The sequence below is a fragment of the Heterodontus francisci genome, chromosome 29, assembly GCF_036365525.1.
Source record: "Heterodontus francisci isolate sHetFra1 chromosome 29, sHetFra1.hap1, whole genome shotgun sequence".
Taxonomy (NCBI): Eukaryota; Metazoa; Chordata; class Chondrichthyes; order Heterodontiformes; family Heterodontidae; genus Heterodontus; species Heterodontus francisci.
In genome coordinates this window covers 32,864,172-32,883,102 of record NC_090399.1, presented here as the reverse complement: position 1 = coordinate 32,883,102, position 18,931 = coordinate 32,864,172, and the positions used below count along the sequence as shown (strand labels likewise).

The 18,931-nt window shown below is 46.2% G+C and overlaps 1 protein-coding gene across 1 annotated transcript in view; it reads right to left on the bottom strand.

Moving 5' to 3' along the window:
- Positions 1–18,281, bottom strand: part of LOC137345735 (major histocompatibility complex class I-related gene protein-like) — a 36,015-nt gene extending 17,734 nt beyond the window's left edge. Inside the window, exons 1-3 of the mRNA XM_068008999.1 lie at positions 18,170–18,281; positions 15,272–15,376; positions 3,343–3,603 (exon numbers count right to left, since the gene is read on the bottom strand). Coding sequence (XP_067865100.1) covers positions 3,343–3,603; positions 15,272–15,376; positions 18,170–18,281 — 478 coding nt within the window. The remainder of the gene's footprint in view (positions 1–3,342; positions 3,604–15,271; positions 15,377–18,169) is intronic.
- Positions 18,282–18,931: the final 650 nt, after the last annotated feature.

Here is an 18,931-nt window from a genome sequence, read left to right as displayed (position 1 = left end):
AGAGACAATGGGTAAGCGCCTGGAGGTGGTCAGTGGTGTGTGGAGCAGCGCCTGGAGTGGCTATAAAGGCCAGAAAGGTAACACCCACATTTACAAAGGATGACTAATTGATTAGAAACAGTATAGGCGTGAGAGTTTTGAATTGAAAAATTAGAAGTATTGAATTCCTCAATAATGCTTCTCAATCTATGGTAAAGGAGACTGACTGCATGACAAGAGAATTATTCGTGAGTGTTTTGTTTTGTTAAACAGGAGGCTTACTTGAGGAATTTAAGATAACAGCTTACTTTGAATTTTCATAGATATTCCAAGACATTTTGCTGTAACATTGTCAAGGTTGGACTTTTGTTTTCGATCTTTTAGTAATCTTTTATGTTGTAATATACTTAGTCACTTATAGTGTATTGCTGTCACTGACCTCATCTCCTCTGGAGATCTTCCCCCTACAGCTTCCAACCTCATAGTCCCACAACCCCGGACAGCCCGCTTCTACCTCCTTCCCAAAATCCACAAACGGGACTGTCCCGGCAGACCCATTGTGTCAGCCTGCTCCTGCCCCACTGAACTTATTTCTTCCTATCTTGACTCTATCTTTTCTCCGCTGGTCCAGTCTCTTCCCACCTACATCCGTGACTCTTCTGATGCCCTACGTCATTTTGACAATTTCCAGTTTCCTTGTCACAACCGCCTCCTCTTCACGATGGACGTCCAATCACTCTACACCTCCATCCCCCACCAGGATGGTTTGAGGGCTCTCCGCTTCTTCCTGGAACAGAGGCCCAACCAGTCCCCATCCACCACCACCCTCCTCTGCCTGGCTGAACTTGTTCTCACATTGAGCAACTTCTCCTTCAACTCTACGCACTTCCTTCAAGTAAAAGGTGTCGCTATGGGTACCCGCATGGGTCCTAGTTATGCCTGTCTTTTTGTGGGATATGTTGAGCATTCTTTGTTCCAGTCCTACTCAGGCCCCCTCCCCCAACTCTTTTTCCGGTACATTGATGACTGTATCGGTGCCGTTTCCTGCTCCCGCCCCGAACTGGAATACTTTATCTACTTTGCTTCCAATTTCCACCCTTCTCTCACCTTTACATGGTCTATCTCTGACACTTCCCTTCCCTTCCTTGACTTCTCTGTCTCCATCTCTGGGGATAGGTTGTCTAATAATATCCATTATAAGCCCACCGACTCCCACAGCTACCTCAACTACACTTCTTCACACCCTACCTCCTGTAAGGACTCCATTCCATTCTCCCAGTTTCTCCGTCTCCAACGCATCTGCTCTGATGATGCTACCTTCCATGATGGTGCTTCTGGTATGACCTCCTTTTTCCTCAACCGAGGATTTCCCCCCACTGTTGTTGACAGGGCCCTCAAACGTGTCCGACCCATTCCCCGCACCTCTACCCTCACCCCTTCCCCTCCCTCCAAGAACCGTGACAGGGTTCCCCTTGTCCTCACTTTTCACCCCACCAGCCTCCATATCCAAAGGATCATCCCCCGTCATTTCCGCCACCTCCAGCGTGATGCCACTACCAGTCGCATCTTCCCCTCCATTCCCCTGTCAGCATTCCGAAGGGATCGTTCCCTCCGCGACACCCTGGTCCACTCCTCCATTACCCTCACCACCTCGTCCCCTTCCCATGGCATCTTCCCCTGCAATCGCAGGAGGTGTAATACCTGCCCATTTACCTCCTCTCTCCTCACTATCCCAGGCCCCAAACACTCCTTTCAGGTGAAGCAGCGATTTACTTGTACTTCTTTCAATGTAGTATACTGTATTCGCTGCTCACAGTGTGGTCTCCTCTACATTGGGGAGACCAAGCGCAGACCGCTTTGCGGAACATCTCCGCTCAGTTCGCAAGCAAGACCCTGAGCTTCCGGTTGCTTGCCATTTCAACACTCCCCCCTGCTCTCATGCTCACATCTCTGTCCTGGGATTGCTGCAGTGTTCCAGTGAACATCAACGCAAGCTCGAGGAACAGCATCTCATTTACCGATTAGGCACACTACAGCCTGCCGGACTGAACATTGAGTTCAATAATTTCAGAGCATGACAGTCCCCCATTTTACTTTCATTTTTAATTTTTTTTCTCTTTCTTTTCACATTCTTTTTTACAATCTTTGTTTTGCATTTATTTCATTTCATCTTAGTTTGTTCAGTTTGCTTACTCACTGTTTTTTTCAGGTTTGCACTTGCTGCTGTTCAATATTCAGTGTATTAACACCTAATCTGTACTAATGCTTTGCCTTTCAACACACCATTAACATATTGTTTGCCTTTGCTCCGTGACCTTTTGGTCAGTTATGCGGCCTGGTCCAATCTAGACTTCCTTTGTTACCTCTTGCCCCACCCCCACCTCACTTGCTTATAACCTGTGACTTTTCTAATATTTGTCAGTTCCGAAGAAGGGTCACTGACCCGAAACGTTAACTCTGCTTCTCTTTCCACAGATGCTGCCAGACCTGCTGAGTGGTTCCAGCATTTCTTGTTTTTATTTCAGATTTCCAGCATCCGCAGTATTTTGCTTTTATTAAAGTGTATTGCATGTTCAATTCTTTAATAAATTTATAAATAAGTTAGTAAATTGTCTCATGTAGTATTCTGTATACAACGACAAGAACCCCTCTCTGTATCTCCTTAAGTGGGGAGATACATGATTGAAGAGAGTCCACCAGACCCTTATAATATCTGGGATATTTTATGACCTAGCTGATACTTATCAAAAAAATAGGTTATCCAAAAGATGGTAATATTCTCTGCTGATTTTTTTTTTGAACGACAGCTAGACTCGTTCTTCAGGCCCAAAACTAGTATCTGTAAGATCTGGCTGGTTTAAACTGAAGTGAAAGGGCTTGGCAGGGGAGTACTCTTATTTGGTTTAACCCCCATAGGAGGTTAAGGTCATAAATCACTTCACCTGGACCTTGTTCTGTGCATTTAAAGGAACATCCCCCCCATCCCCAGACACTGTTCTGTTATTTAAAGAACACTCACTCCACCCCCGGACACTGTTCTGGGTATTTAAAGGAACACTCCTCAATTCCTGAACCCTGTTCCGTGTATTTAAAGGAACACTTCCCTCACTGCCCCGACACTATTCTGTGCTTTTAAAGGAACATTTTCCCAATCCTGGACCCTGCTTTGTGTATTTGAAGGATGCCCAGAAACTGAAGTGTATTTAATGGAATGATTATCCCATTGGTAACTGCCCTGGGGAGTTCTTTATCTTTGGGACCCTGCCTTCCAAATCCTGCTCTACTGCCGGCTTCTCCCCATTCCCACCTGGAACCTGTAACCCACAAAAAGAGGTAAAGTGAAGTGTGAAGGCAAGGACTCACCACCTGACTGGTTGGTTCTGGACATGAGGATCTGATTACAGGCTTTCAAATCCACCGCCTGCTCCTGTGCCAGGAAAGTCTTCCGTGCCCAGGCCTCGGGCCCCTCACTCTCCACCATCCACTGCTCCCGGGGAATCAGCTCCTTCTGCTCACTGTTGTACATAACAAACAGGACCTCGTCAACATAACCAACAACCACAAACTCTGGCAAACCGGGAATCGGAGTCATGGAGGTGAGGAAATACCGGAGAGAGTGAGAGCCTTAAACAGAGAGAGAGAGAGACATATCAGGGTATGAACCCCAAAACACCAATCCCACAGCGAGACACACATCAGGCATGAACCCCGAAACAGCAATCCCACAGAGAGAGAGAGATGGGAGCCAGCAGGGAATGAACACCAAAAACCAAACCCACACAGAAATACACATCAGGGCATGAACTCCAAAAGAAAATCCCACAGAGAAACAGAGTGAGTCATCAGGGAATGAACCCCAATATACCAGCCCCACACAGAGAGACATCAGGACATGAACCCCAAAACAACAAACCCACACACACAGAGACATCAGGATATGAAACCCCAAAGAAACCCCACACAGAGAGACATCAGGGCCTGAACCCCGAAGTACCAATGCCATACAGAGAGAGACAACTGGACATGAACCCCAAAACACCAACCCCACACAGTGAAATGTCAGTGCACAAACCAGAAAACACCAACCCCACACAGTGAAATGTCAGTGCACAAACCAGAAAACACCAACCCCACACAGTGAAATGTCAGTACACAAATCCCAAAACACCAACCCCACACAGAGAGACATCAGGGCATGAACCCAAAACACCAACACCACACGGACAGACACATCGTGGCTTGAACCCCAAACCATGAACCTTGCTAGGTGAGACATCAGTGCACAAACCAGAAAACACCAACCCCACACAGTGAAATGTCAGTACACAAATCCCAAAACACCAATCCCACACAGAGAGAGACATCAGGGCATGAACCCCAAAACACCAACCCCACACAGCGAAATGTCAGTGCACAAACCCCAACACACCAACCCCACACAGAGAGACACTTACCTACCAGGAACATAGCGGAGAGGAGTGGACCTGTGGTGAGAATGCAGACAGCGGAGCCGATAAATTGAGCCCAAGGATCGAGGCACAGTGACTTACCTTCTGGGAACGGAGTGGAAAGGAGCGGACCTGTGGGGAGAACACCAAGAGCAGAGCCAATAAATTGAGCCCGAGGATGGAGGCGCAGTGACTTGTCTTCTGGGAGCGAAGCGGAGAGGAGCGGACCTGTGGGGAGAATGCCGAGAGTCCAGACGCGCCGGAGTTTGAAAACAAAGTGAGCAGTGACATCACAGGAAAGCTGCAAGGTGATTGGTTGGTGATTAACTGCTGTTTGGGAATAACTCTAAATAGCTGGGTAAGTAACTAAAAGTAAAGGGAAAGGTTTACGTTTTTAAAAATATATTAAGTAGTTCTTTTTTTGGAGAATCAAGGTCCCTACTGTAAATAATCTCTAATTTTGGGTAATTTAAGGGGATAAATTAAGGGCAAGTCATGGCAGGGCAGCTCAGCAAAGTGGAGTGCTCCTCCTGTGCAATGTGGCAAGTCAGGACACTCCAGTGTCCAGGGCGAACACTTGTGTAGCAGGTGTCTCCAGTTGGAGCTACTCGAAATCCGTGTTTCGGATCTGGAGCGGCGGGTGGAGACACTGTGGAGCATCCGCGAAGCTGAGATCATCGTGGATAGCACATACAGGGAGGTGGTCACACCTCAGGTAAAGATTGCTCAATCAGAAAGGGAATGGGTGACCGCCAGGCAGAGTAAAAGAACTAGGCAGGTAGTGCAGGAGTCCCCTGGGCCCATCTCCCTTCCAACAGATTTTCCACTTTGGGTACTGTTGGGGAAGCTAGCTTCTCAAGGGAATGCAGCAAGAGCCAAGTGTGTGGCACCATGAGTGGCTCAGCTGCACAGCAGGGGAGGAAAAGGAGTGGAAGAGCCATCGTGATAGGGGATTCTATTGTCAGGGGTACAGATAGGTGTTTCTGTGGCCGCAAACATGACTGCAGGATGGTATGATGCCTCCCTGGTGCTAGGGTCAAGGATGTCACAGAGCGGCTGCAGGACATTCTGAAGGGGGAGGGTGAACAGTCAGAGATCGTAGTACACATTGGTACCAATGACATAGGTAAAAAGAGGGATGAGGTCCTGCAACAAGAATTTAGGGAGCTAGGTAGCAGATTAAAAAGCAAGACCTCAAAGGTTGTAATCTATGGATTACTCGTGGTGACACATGCTAGTGAGTATAGGAATGGGAGGATAGAGAAGATGAATGTGTGGCTGAGGAGATGGTGCAGGAGGGAGGGAGGGAGGCTTCAGTTTCCTGGATCATTGGGTCTGTTTCTGGCGAAGGTGGGACCTGTACAAGCTGGACAGGACCAACAACCTTGCTGGGAGATTATGATATTGTTGCTACCACAGCGACATGGTTGAGCTGGGGCAGGACTGGCAGCTCAATATTCCAGGGTACAGAATCCATAGGCGTGACAGGGGAGGGGATAAAAGAGGAGGTGGCATTGCACTGTTGATCACAGAGTCAATTACTGCAGTAAAGAGGGATGATATCTTAGAAGGTTCCTCAAATGAGACCATATGGGTAGAACTTAAAAACAAAAAGGGGGCAATCACTTGGCTGGGAGTGTACTGCAGGCATCCAAACAGTCAGGGAGAGATGGAGGAGCAGATATGTTGGCAAATCTCTGAGAGGTGTAAAAATAATAGGGTAATAATAGTAGGGGATTTCAACTTCCCCAATATCAACTGGGATAGTCTTAGTGTGACTTGGCATCAGGTGGCAGGACCGTATCTCCAACACACAAGTCCTCGAGGAGGCATATACACACTACTGAGTCAACAGCTTATCCACACTACTGAGTCAGCGGCGCTTGAGATGGCTTGGTCATGTGAGCCGCATGGAAGTTGGCAGGACCCCCAAAGACACATTGTACAGCGAGCTCGCCACTGGTATCAGACCTACCGGCCGTCCATGTCTCCGCTATAAAGACGTCTGCAAACGCGACATGAAATCCTGTGACATTGATCACAAGTCGTGGGAGTCAGTTGCCAGCGTTCGCCAGAGCTGGCGGGCAGCCATAAAGACAGGGCTAAAGTGTGGCGAGTCGAAGAGACTTAATAGTTGGCAGGAAAAAAGACAGAGGCGCAAGGAGAGAGCCAACTGTGTAACAGCCCCGACAAACAAATGGCGCTTATCCATTGTCTCTCGAGATAAGGAGGCCAAAGAATAGAGTCTTATTGCAAAAGGCGTAAAGGGGGCAAAATTCTTAAAATGCATACAAGAAAGCTTTCTGAGCCAGTATGTAGAATATCCTACAAGAGAAGGGGCAGTACTTGACCTAATACTAGGGAAAGAAGCCGTACAAGTGGTAGAAGTGTCAGTGACGAAGCATTACGGAGATAGTGACCAGAACTCTGTAAGATTTAAGGTAGTTATGGAAAAGGTCAAAGATGGACTGGAAATAAAAGTACTGAATTGGGCGAAGGCCGATTTCAATAGGATCTGGCCAAAGTGGACTGGGAGCAGCTACTTGTAGGAAAATCCACATCAGACCAGTGGGAGTCATTCAAAGAGGAAATAGTGAGAGTTCAGAGCCAACATGTACCCATTAAGGTGAAGGGTAAGACAAACATGTCCAGGGAACCCTGGATGTCAAGGGATACAGAGGATTGGATAAGGAAAAAAAAGGAAGCTTATGGCAGATTCAGAGCGCTGAAAACAGTGGGGGCACAAGAGAAGTATAGAAAATGTAGTGGGGGGGGGTACTTAAAAAAGTAATTAGGAGAGCAAAGAGGGGACATGAAAAAACATTGGCGGGCAAGATAAAGGAAAATCCTAAGGCGTTTTATAAGTATATTAAGGGCAAGAGGATAACAAAGAAAAGAGTAGGGTCCATTAGGGACCCAAGTGGCAATCTGTGTGAGGAGCCGGAGGACAGAGGTGAAGTTCTAAATGATTACTTTTCATCTGTGTTCACTATGGAGAAGGACGATGTAGGTGCAGAGATCAGGGAGGGGGATTGTGATATACTTGAACATATTAGCATTGAAAGGGAGGAAATATTAGCTGTTTTAGCGGGCTTCAAAGAGGATAAGTCCCCAGGCCCAGATGAGATTTATCCCAGGATGTTGTTATGTGAGGCAAGGGAGAAAATAGCAGGGGCTCTGACACAAATTTTCAAATCCTCTCTAGCCACAGGAGAGGTACCAGAGAACTGGAGGACAACGAATGTGGTACCATTATTCAAGAAGGGTAGCAGGGATAAACCAGGTAATTACAGACCGGTGAGTCTAACATCAGTGGTTGGGAAACTATTGGAAAAGATTCTGAGGGACAGGATTAATCTCCACTTGGAGAGGCAAGGATTATTCAGGAATAGTCATCATGGCTTTGTCGGGGGGTGATTGTGTCTAACTGACTTGATTGAATTTTTCGAGGAGGTGACTAGATGTGTAGATGAGGGTAAAGCAGCTGTTGCAATCTACATGGACTTCAGTAAGGTTATTGATAAGGTCCTGCATGGGAGATTGGTTAAGAAGGTAAGAGCCCATGGGATCCAGGGCAATTTGGCAAATTGGATCCAAAATTGGCTTAGTGGCAGGAGGCAGAGGGTGATGGTTGAGGGTTGTTTTTGTGAGTGGAAGCCTGTGACCAGTGGTGTACTGCAGGGATTGGTGCTGGGACTCTTTCTGTTTGTAGTGTACATTAATGATTTAGACGTGAACCTAGGAGGTATGACAAGTAAGTTCGCAGATGACATGAAAATTGGAGGTGTCGTAAATAGTGCGGAGGAAAGCCTTAGAGTACAGGACGATATAGATGGGCTGGTAAGATGGGCGGAGCAGTGGCAAATGGAATTTAATCTTGAGAAGTGTGAGGTGATGCATTTTAAGAGGACTAACACGGGAATGGAATATACAATGGATGGTAGGACCCTAGGAAGTACAGAAGGTCAGAGGGACCTTGGTGTATTTGTCCATAGATCACTGAAGGTAGCAGCACAGGTAGATAAGGTGGTTCGGAAGGCATATGGGATACTTGCCTTTATTAGTCGAGGCATAGAATATAAGAACAGGAAGATTGTGATGGAGCTGTATAAAACGCTAGTTCCACCACAGCTGGAGTACTGTGTACAGTTCTGGTCATCACACTATAGGAAGGATGTGATTTCACTGGAGAGGGTGCAGAGGAGATTCACCAGGATGTTGCCTGGGCTGGAGCATATCAGCAATGAAGAGAGACTGAAAAGGTTAGGGTTGTTTTCCTTCGAGCAGAGAAGGCTGAGGAGGGATTTGATGGAAGTATACCAAATTATGAGGGGCATTGATAGATTAGATAGGAAGAAACTTTTTTCCCTTAGCAGAGGGGTCAATAACCAGGGGGCATAGATTTAAGGTAAGGGGCAGGAGGTTTAGAGGGGATTTGAGGTTTTTTTTTCACCCAGAGGTTGGTTGGAATCTGAAACACACTGCCTGAAGAGTGGGTAGAGGCAGGGACCCTCATAACATTTAAGAAGTATTTAGATGAGCACTTGAAATGCCACCATAGCATACAAGGTTACGGGCCATGTGCTGGAAAATGGGATTAAAATAGTTAGGTGCTTGATGGCCAGCACAGACACGAGGGGCCAAAGGGCCTGTTTCTGTGCTGTATAAGTCTATGACACTATATCAGGGCATGAACCCCAAAACAACAAACCCACAGAGAGAGACACATCAAGGCATGAACCCCAAGACAACAACCCCACACAGAGAGACATCAAGGCATGAACTCCAAAACAACAACCCCACACAGAGAGACATCAAGGCATGAACCCCAAAACAACAACCCCACACAGAGAGACATCAAGGCATGAACCCCAAAACAACAACCCCACACAGAGACACATCAAGGCATGAACCCCAAAACAACAACCCCACACAGAGAGACATCAAGGCATGAACCCCAAAACAACAACCCCACACAGAGACACATCAAGGCATGAACCCCAAAACAACAACCCCACACAGAGAGACATCAAGGCATGAACCCCAAAACAACAACCCCACACAGAGAGACATCAAGGCATGAACCCCAAAACACCAACCCCACGCAGAGAGACATCAAGGCATAAACCCCAAAACACCAACCCCACGCAGAGAGACATCAAGGCATAAACCCCAAAACACCATTTCGAAATGGAGAGAGACATCAGGGTATAAACCCCAAAACACCATTTCGAAATGGAGAGAGACATCAGGGTATAAACCCCAAACACCAACCTCAAATGGAGAGAGACATCAGGGTATAAACCCCAAAACACTAATCCCACACATAAGGGATATCAGGGCATGGACCCCAAAGCACAGACCCCAACCCCACACAGGGAGACAGCGAGACATTAGGGAAAGGACCTCAAAACAGCAAGCAAGCAGGCATACACACACAGATACAAACAGGGCATGAACCCCAGAACAACAATCCCACGCACAGAGAGAGACATCAATGCATCAACTACCTAAGACCCTAGAATGAAGTCCATCAAGACCCAGGGACGTATCAGCCCGCAGCTTCAACAATTTACTCAGTACCACTTCCTGGTAATTGTAATTTTTTTTCGAGTTCCCCCCTCCCTTCCATTTCCTGATTTACAGCTAATACTGGGATGTTACTTGTATCTTCTGTATTAAAGACTGATGCGAAATACCTGTTCAATTCATCTGCCATTTCCTTATTTTTCCCTTATTAATTCCACAGACTCATATTCATAGGACCAATGCTCACTTTGCTAACTCTTCTTTTTAAACTATGTATACAAACTCTAACTCTGTTTTTCTATTTCTAGCTAGCTTTCTCTCACACACTAACTTTTCCCTTCTTATCAATCTTTTCGTCATTCTTTTCTGTTATTTTATATTCCATCCAATCTTCTGACCTGTTACCCATCTTTGCACAATTATATGCTTTTTCTTTAAGTTTGATACTATTTTTAATGTTTTTAGTTAACCACGGATAGTGGGTCCTCTTCTTGGAATTTTTATTTCTCGTTGGAATGTATCTATTCTGTGTATTCTTAAATATCCCCTTAAATGTCTGCCACTGCATCCCTATTGACCTATCCCTTAACTTAATTTGTCAGTTCACTTAAGCTACCTCTGCTTTCATGCCTCATAATTGCCTTTTTTACAGTTAAAAACTAGTCTTGGACCCATGCTTCTCTCCCTAAAATTGAATGCAAAATGCAGTCATATTATGATCGCTGCTACCGAGGGACGCCTTCACTATGAGGTCTTCAATTAATCCTGATTCGAGCATTGCTGAAAATAGAGAAATGCTGTTGGAGCTTTTTGTCTTGCACTCATCAGGACAGTTGCAAGTATATCCAATGTAAGGGAGAACAACAACTTATACTGCATGAGGAGAGTGCTGATTGGTTAGCAAGTGAACTCTGATTGGTGGAGGCGTTGCCATGGCAAATGCACCAATTCAAGGTGACTGACAGTTAACTGCCAAGCTTTGTTTAAAATTTAAACAAGGCAGCTTGATTCTGATTGGTCAAGGCATTGCCCTGAGTAATGAACCAGCGAACAGCTGTCACTTATTTTGTTCAGCTGAAATAGGCACAATGTTTGTACATATTCTGTCTGCAAAGAACAGGGCCCTTTGTATTAACAACATTTGCGATTGGACAACATTTGCTAAATAATCCACAGTGTGCTAAGAATTACACTGATAACCAATTTAAGATTGCCAGTAGGGCTTGAAGTTTGGTGAATTTGCACGTACTGGAAGTTACATACATATGGCACTGTCCCTCTCGCACCCATTACTCACTAACTGAGGGTTAATGTCCCAGTACCCAGTCTGGCACTGTCCCTCTCAAAATCCATCACTCACAGACCGAGGGTTAGTGCCCCAATGCTCAGTCTGGCACAGTCCTTCTCCACAATCCATTACTCACTAACCAAGGGTTAATGTCCCAGTACCCAGTCTGGCACTTAAATAAAAGCAAAATACTGCAGAGGCTGGAAATCTGAAATAAAAACAAGAAATGCTGGAACCACTCAGCAGGTCTGGCAGCATCTGTGGAAAGAGAAGCAGAGTTAACGTTTCGGGTCAGTGACCCTTCTTCGGAACTGATAAATATTAGAAAAGTCACAGGTTATAAGCAAGTGAGGTGGGGGTGGGGCAAGAGATAACAAAGGAGAAGGTGTAGATTGGACAAGGCCACATAGCTGACCAAAAGGTCATGGAACAAAGACAAACAATATGTTAATGGTGTGTTGAAAGACAAAGCATGAGTACAGATTAGGTGTTAACGGACTGAATATTGAACAGCAGCAAGTGCAAACCTGAAAAAAAAACAGTGGGTAAGCAAACTGAACAAACTAAGATGAAATGAAATGAATGCAAAAAAAAGATTGTAAAAAATGTAAAAAAGAAAAAATAACTAAAAATGAAAGTAAAATGGGGGGCTGTCATGCTCTGAAATTATTGAACTCAATGTTCAGTCCGGCAGGCTGTAGTGTGCCTAATCGGTAGATGAGATGCTGTTCCTCGAGCTTGCGTTGATGTTCACTGGAACACTGCAGCAATCCCAGGACAGAGATGTGAGCATGAGAGCAGGGGGGAGTGTTGAAATGGCAAGCAACCGGAAGCTCAGGGTCCTGCTTGCAGACTGAGCGGAGGTGTTCCGCAAAGCGGTCACCCAGTCTGCGCTTGGTCTCCCCAATGTAGAGGAGACCACATTGTGAGCAGCGAATACGGTAAATCGCTGCTTCACCTGAAAGGAGTGTTTGGGACCTTGGATAGGGAGGAGAGAGGAGGTAAATGGGCAGGTATTACACCTCCTGCGATTGCTTATTTCTTTCTATCTTGACTCTATCTTTTTTCCCCGGTCCAGTCTCTTCCCACCTACATCCGTGACTCTTCTGACACTCTACGTCATTTTGACAATTTCCAGTTTCCTAGTCCCAACCGCCTCCTCTTCACTATGGATGTCCAATCACTCTCCACCTCCATCCCCCACCAGGATGGTTTGAGGGCTCTCCGCTTCTGCCTGGAACAGAGGCCCAACTAGTCCCCATCCACCACCACCCTCCTCCGCCTGGCTGAACTTGTTCTCACATTGAACAACTTCTCCTTCAACTCCACGCACTTCCTTCAAGTAAAAGCTGTTGCTTTGGGTACCCGCATGGGTCCTAGTTTTGCCTGTCTTTTTGTGGGATATGTCGAGCATTCTTTGTTCCATTCCTACTCAGGCCCCCTCCCCCAACTCTTTTTCCGGTACATTGATGACTGTATCAGTGCCATATCCTGCTCCCGCCCCGAACTGGAAAACTTTATCAACTTTGCTTCCAATTTCCACCCTTCTCTCACCTTTACATGGTCCATCTCTGACACTTCCCTTCCCTTCCTCGACTTCTCTGTCTCCATCTCTGGGGATAGGCTGTCTACTAATATCCATTATAAGCCCACCGACTCCCACAGCTACCTCGACTACACTTCTTCACACCCTACCTCCTGTAAGGACTCCATTCCATTCTCCCAGTTTCTCTGTCTCCAACGCATCTGCTCTGTTGATGCTACCTTCCATGACGGTGCTTCTGATATGACCTCCTTTTTCCTCAACCGAGGATTTCCCCCCACTGTGGTTGACAGGGCCCTCAACCGTGTCTGGCCCATTTCCCGCACCTCTACCCTCACCCCTTCCCCTCCCTCCCAGAACCGCGACAGGGTTCCCCTTGACCTCATTTTCCACCCCATCAGCCTCCATATCCAAAGGATCATCCGCCGCCATTTCCGCCACCTCCAGCGTGATGCCACTACCAAACGCATCTTCCCCTCCCTTCCCCTGTCAGCATTCCGAAGGGATCATTCCCTCTGCGACACCCTGGTCCACTCCTCTATTACCCCCACCACCTTGTCCCCATCCCATGGCACCTTCCCCTGCAATCACAGGAGGTGTAATACCTGCCCATTTACCTCCTCTCTCCTCACTATCCCAGGCCCCAAACACTGCTTTCAGGTGAAGCAGCGATTTACTTGTACTTCTTTCAATTCAGTATACTGCATTCGCTGCTCACAATGTGGTCTCCTCCACATTGGGGAGACCAAGCGCAGACTGGGTGACCGCTTTGCGGAACATCTCCGCTCAGTCCGCAAGCAGGACCCTGAGCTTCCGGTTGCTTGCCATTGCAACACTCCCCCCTGCTCTCATGCTCACATCTCTGTCCTGGGATTGCTGCAGTGTTCCAGTGAACATCAACACAAGCTCGAGGAACAGCATCTCATCTACCGATTAGGCACACTACAGCCTGCCGGACTGAACATTGAGTTCAATAATTTCAGAGCATGACAGCCCCCCATTTTACTTTCATTTTTAGTTATTTTTTCTTTTTTTCTTTTTTACATTTTTTACAATCTTTTTTTTGCATTTATTTCATTTCATCTTAGTTTGTTCAATTTGCTTACCCACTGTTTTTTTTCAGGTTTGCACTTGCTGCTGTTCAATATTCAGTCCGTTAAGACCTAATCTGTACTAATGCTTTGTCTTTCAACACACCATTAACATATTGTTTGCCTTTGCTCCATGACCTTTTGGTCAGTTATGTGGCCTTGTCCAATGTACACCTTCTCCTTTGTTATCTCTTGCCCCACCCCCACCTCACTTGCTTATAACCTGTGACTTTTCTAATATTTGTCAGTTCCGAAGAAGGGTCACTGACCCGAAACGTTAACTCTGCTTCTCTTTCCACAGATGCTGCCAGGCCTGCTGAGTGGTTCCAGCATTTCTTGTTTTTATCCCAGTCTGGCACTGTCCCACTCACAATCCATTACTCACTGACCGAGGGTTCGTGTCCCAGTACCCAGTCTGGCACTGTCCCTCTCACGCCCCATTACTCACTGAAGGAGGGTTAATGCCCCAGTACCCAGTCTAGCACAGTCCCTTTCAGACCCCATTACTCACTGACCGAGGGTTCATTTCCCAGTACCCAGTCTGGCACTGTCCCTCTTACACCCCGTTACTCACTGACCGAGGGTTACTGCCCCAGTACCCAGTCTGGCACTGTCCCTCTTACACCCCATTACTCACTGACCGAGGGTTACTGCCCCAGTACCCAGTCTGGCATTGTCCCTCTCACGCCCCATTACCCACTGACCGAAGGTTACTGTCCCAATACCCAGTCTGGCACTGTCCCTCTCACGTTCCATTACTCACTGACCGAGGGTTACTGCCCCAGTACCCAGTCTGGCACTGTCCCTCTCACGCCCCATTACTCACTGACCGAAGGTTACTGTCCCAATACCCAGTCTGGCACTGACCCTCTCACAATCCATTACTCACTGACAGAGGGTTAATGCCCCAGTACCCAGTCTGGCACTGTCCCTCTCACACCCCATTACTCACTGACCGAAGGTTACTGTCCCAGTACCCAGTCTGGCACTGTCCCTCTCACACCCCATTACTCACTGACCGAGGGTTACTGCCCCAGTACCCAGTCTGGCACTGTCCCTCTCACGCCCCATTACTCACTGACCGAAGGTTACTGTCCCAATACCCAGTCTGGCACTGACCCTCTCACAATCCATTACTCACTGACCGAGGGTTAATGCCCCAGTACCCAGTCTAGCACTGTCCCTCTCACACCCCATTACTCACTGACCGAAGGTTACTGTCCCAGTACCCAGTCTGGCACTGTCCCTCTCACGTCCCATTACTCACTGACAGAGGGTTACTGTCCCAATACCCAGTCTGGCACTGTCCCTCTCACACCCCATTACTCACTGACCGAGAGTTAATGTCCCAATACCCAGTCTGGCACTGCCCCTCTCACACCCCATTACTCACCTGCAGAGACCCCTCCACACAGAAGGACCAGCACTATGAGTGCAATCATTGTTGCTTCCCTCGACAGGCTGGGATGAGCAGTTTGTTGGAAATCCTTTTCCAAAAGACCATTGATTCACTGTCTCTGAGCTGTGTCCTGTACTGATACTGTGTCTCAGTCTGTGAGCTGTGTCCTGTACTGATGAGATTAAACACTGGTCCTGCTTCCTCAGACTGCCCTAGACTGATTGGTTGGACGATAAGTTAATATCCAATCAGAATTAAAACAGACTGTGAGTCAAAAGGCTCCAGGCAGAATAGTCCCAGACAGTTTGAGTCAGGATCCCCAACAAATGGAATATCGTGAATTATCCAATCAGAGAAATGCTGATAGTTACATCACCAGTTGCCAGGGCGGATAAGCGTTTAATCCAGGAATTGATAGAGGGAAGAATATTAGGAACAGAAGGTGGTCAGTCAGTCCCTGGGGCCTGCCAAACTATTCAAATAGGGCATTGCTGATCCTGCATCTAATTCCATTTTCCAGGTCTGAATTGAGCAATCTTAGTCTGAAAAACTCCAATTGTCCCAACCTGCACAACCATTTTGAGTAGGGAGCACCAAATGTTTATTACCCTTGGCATGCAAATGTGCTTTCTGATTCATATGCGGCATAGGAGGAGTCCATTTGGCCCATCGAGTCCATGCCAACTCTCCATGCAGCAATCCAGTCAATCCCACTCCCCCGCTCAATCCCCGTTGCCCTGTAAGTTTATTTCCTTCAACTGTCCATCCGATTTCCGTTTAAAATCATTGATTGTCTCCACTTCCACCACCCTCATGGGCAGTGAGTTCCAGGTCATTACTACTCGCTGCGTAAAAAAGTTCTTCCTCACATTCACCCTGCATCATTTTCCCAAAACTTTCCATCTGTTCCCCTAGTACTTGTTTGATTAGTTAATGGGAACAGTTTTTCCTTGTCTACCTTATCAAAGCCTGTCATAATCTTATATACTATGTCATGCAAGCCAAGAATGAGGAATATTAATTTTACCACATGTACATTAATTTTATACTGTAACTGGAGTGAAGAAAGAACTGGTTTAAAAAACCCGCAATGGATTCTTGGCTGGAGAGACATTTTTGCATAGTCACAGACAGTACTTGGAAAGGACAAAGGGGCTACTCCCTGCTTCAAATTAATCGACAATGGGCTTTTGATTACTAGACATTGAGGGTGGAGGAGCTGGCATTCCAGGTTGACTGTTAAGATGGCCGAATACACAACCGGATGTGGTCACACCCACTAGACACATAACTAACCTGCTGGGCAACCTGACTTTTTTGAATTTGCACTTGTCACAGAGTTTTGAACTGCGAGAAAGTTGTTTGCTCCTGGATTGAAAAAAGCCTCTCCTGTCTGCTGTCATCTCTCTCACAGGCTTCAGAATCCATTGAAGACACATGAACCCCGAGAGAGAAAAGTCTCCTCCAGTGAATAAGGTTGAAGAAGAATTCTGGGCCCTAAAGAAAAACAAGATCTACCTACAAGCAAGGACTACAGTGAGCTCGAAGCACAGTAACAAAAACCCTTCTTCCGAGATTGTCTCAAACCTCTCCACTATTTTTCTTCTGCTCTTTTCAGTCCTCGATTTGCATGTGCATATCACGTATGCATGTTAGCGTGGGCCGTGACGTGTATCCATAGGCGTTAACTGAATTAGAGTTTAAGTTTTAATAAATTTCACTTTTCTTCTTTAAACCAAAGAAAGCCTGTTTGTGCTCATTTCTTTGCCTGATAATTGGAAAGTGGTGAACAAGCATTCATCAAGGGGGAGCTAAAACACAGTGCATTTAAAACAAAAATCCGATTACAGTAAGCCCCAGTGGAGGCTGAAAGTGAACCCCTAGATCTCTTTCTCACCTGGTCGTAGCAACTGCTATCAAATCTCCCTTCAATCTCCTTTGCTCTCGGGAGAATATCCCCAGCTTTTCCAACCTAACCGTGTAACTTAAATCCTTCATCCCTGGAACAATTCTGGTAAATCTCCTCTGCACCCTTTCAATGACCCTCACATCCTTCCTGAAGTGTGGTGACTGGAACTGGTTGCAATACTCTAGTTGGGGCCTAACCATAACTCTATAAAGGTTCAGCACAACTTCTCTGTTTTTGTACTCATTGCCTCTGTTTATATAGCCCAAGATCTCATATGCTTTGCTAACCACTCTCTCAATATGTCCTGTCACCCTCAAAGGTTGATGCATATGCCCCCCGAGATCCCTCTGTTCCTGCACACTCTGTAGAACTATGCCATTAAGTTTATATTGACTCACCCTATTCATTCTGCCAAAATGTATCACCTCACACTTGTCAGTATTAAATTTCATCTGCCACCTATCTGCCCACTCTGCTACCCTATGTCCAGTTTATATCATCCTCACTGTTTGCCACTCCTCCAAGTTTGGTATCATTGGCAAATTTGGAAATTCTATGCTGTATTCCAAGATCCAAGTCATTTATCAAAAGCAAAAAAAGCAGTGGTTCCAGCACTGACCCTTGGGGAACATCACTGTCTACCATCCTCCAGTCTGAAAAACAGCCATTTACCACTACTCACTGTTCTCTGTACTTAAGCCAATTTTTTATCCAATTGGACTCTAACTTTCTTCTTCCATGAGCCTCAATTTTGTTAACCAGAATTGTTTTTGATACCTTATCAAACGCTTTCTTAAAATCCACATAAACAACATCCATCACATTCCCTTCATCAACCTTCTCTGTTACTTAATCAAAAAATTCAATTTGATTAGTTAAGCATGATCTACCTTTTACAAATCCATGCTGGTTCTCCTTAATTAACTCAAACCTCTCCAAGTGTCAGTTGATTTTTATCCTGATCATTGTTTCTAAAACCTTACCCACCACTGATGTTAAACTAACTGGCCTGTAGTTGCTAGGACTGTCCTTACATCCTTTCTTGAATAAGGATGCCACATTTGATACTGTCCAGTTCTCTGGCACCTCCCCCATGTCTAGGGAAAACTGGAAGATTATGGCAAGCCCTTCCACTATCTCCACCCATTTCCTTTTGCAACCTGGGATGCAAGCCATCCAGTCCAGGTGACTTATCTACCCTAACCATTGCCAGCCTTTTTAGTGCCACCCCTCTCATTTTTTACCCTACTCTGGTATTTTGTCAGATTCCTCTTCCGATAAGCACCGATTCAAAGTACTCATTAAGTATTCTAGCCTTGACCTGTACCTTGAAGTCTATATTATCCTCTTCATCCCTCATCAGCCCCACTGCACTTCTTACTACCCGCTTACTATTTACATGCCGGCAGAAGATTTTTGGGTTCCCTGTTATGCTGGCTGTCATTCTATTCTCATGTTCTCTCTTTGCTAGTCTTATTTTCCTCTTCACCTCCCCTTTCAACTAATTGTATTTGACAGCTCTTTCATCTTCCCTACCAGGATCACTGTGCTCTCACTTTCCAGGCTGCTGTTTTATCCACATCGCTGGTCTCGCTGTGCTCTCACTCTCCGGGCTGCTTTTATCCTCCCGCCAGTCTGACTGTGCTCTCTGTCTCTGGGCTACTCTTGTTGTGTCTAATCCGCACTTACTCTTAAAGAATCCACAGAAGCTGATTGGTGAAAGGCATATCAATATTTTATTCATG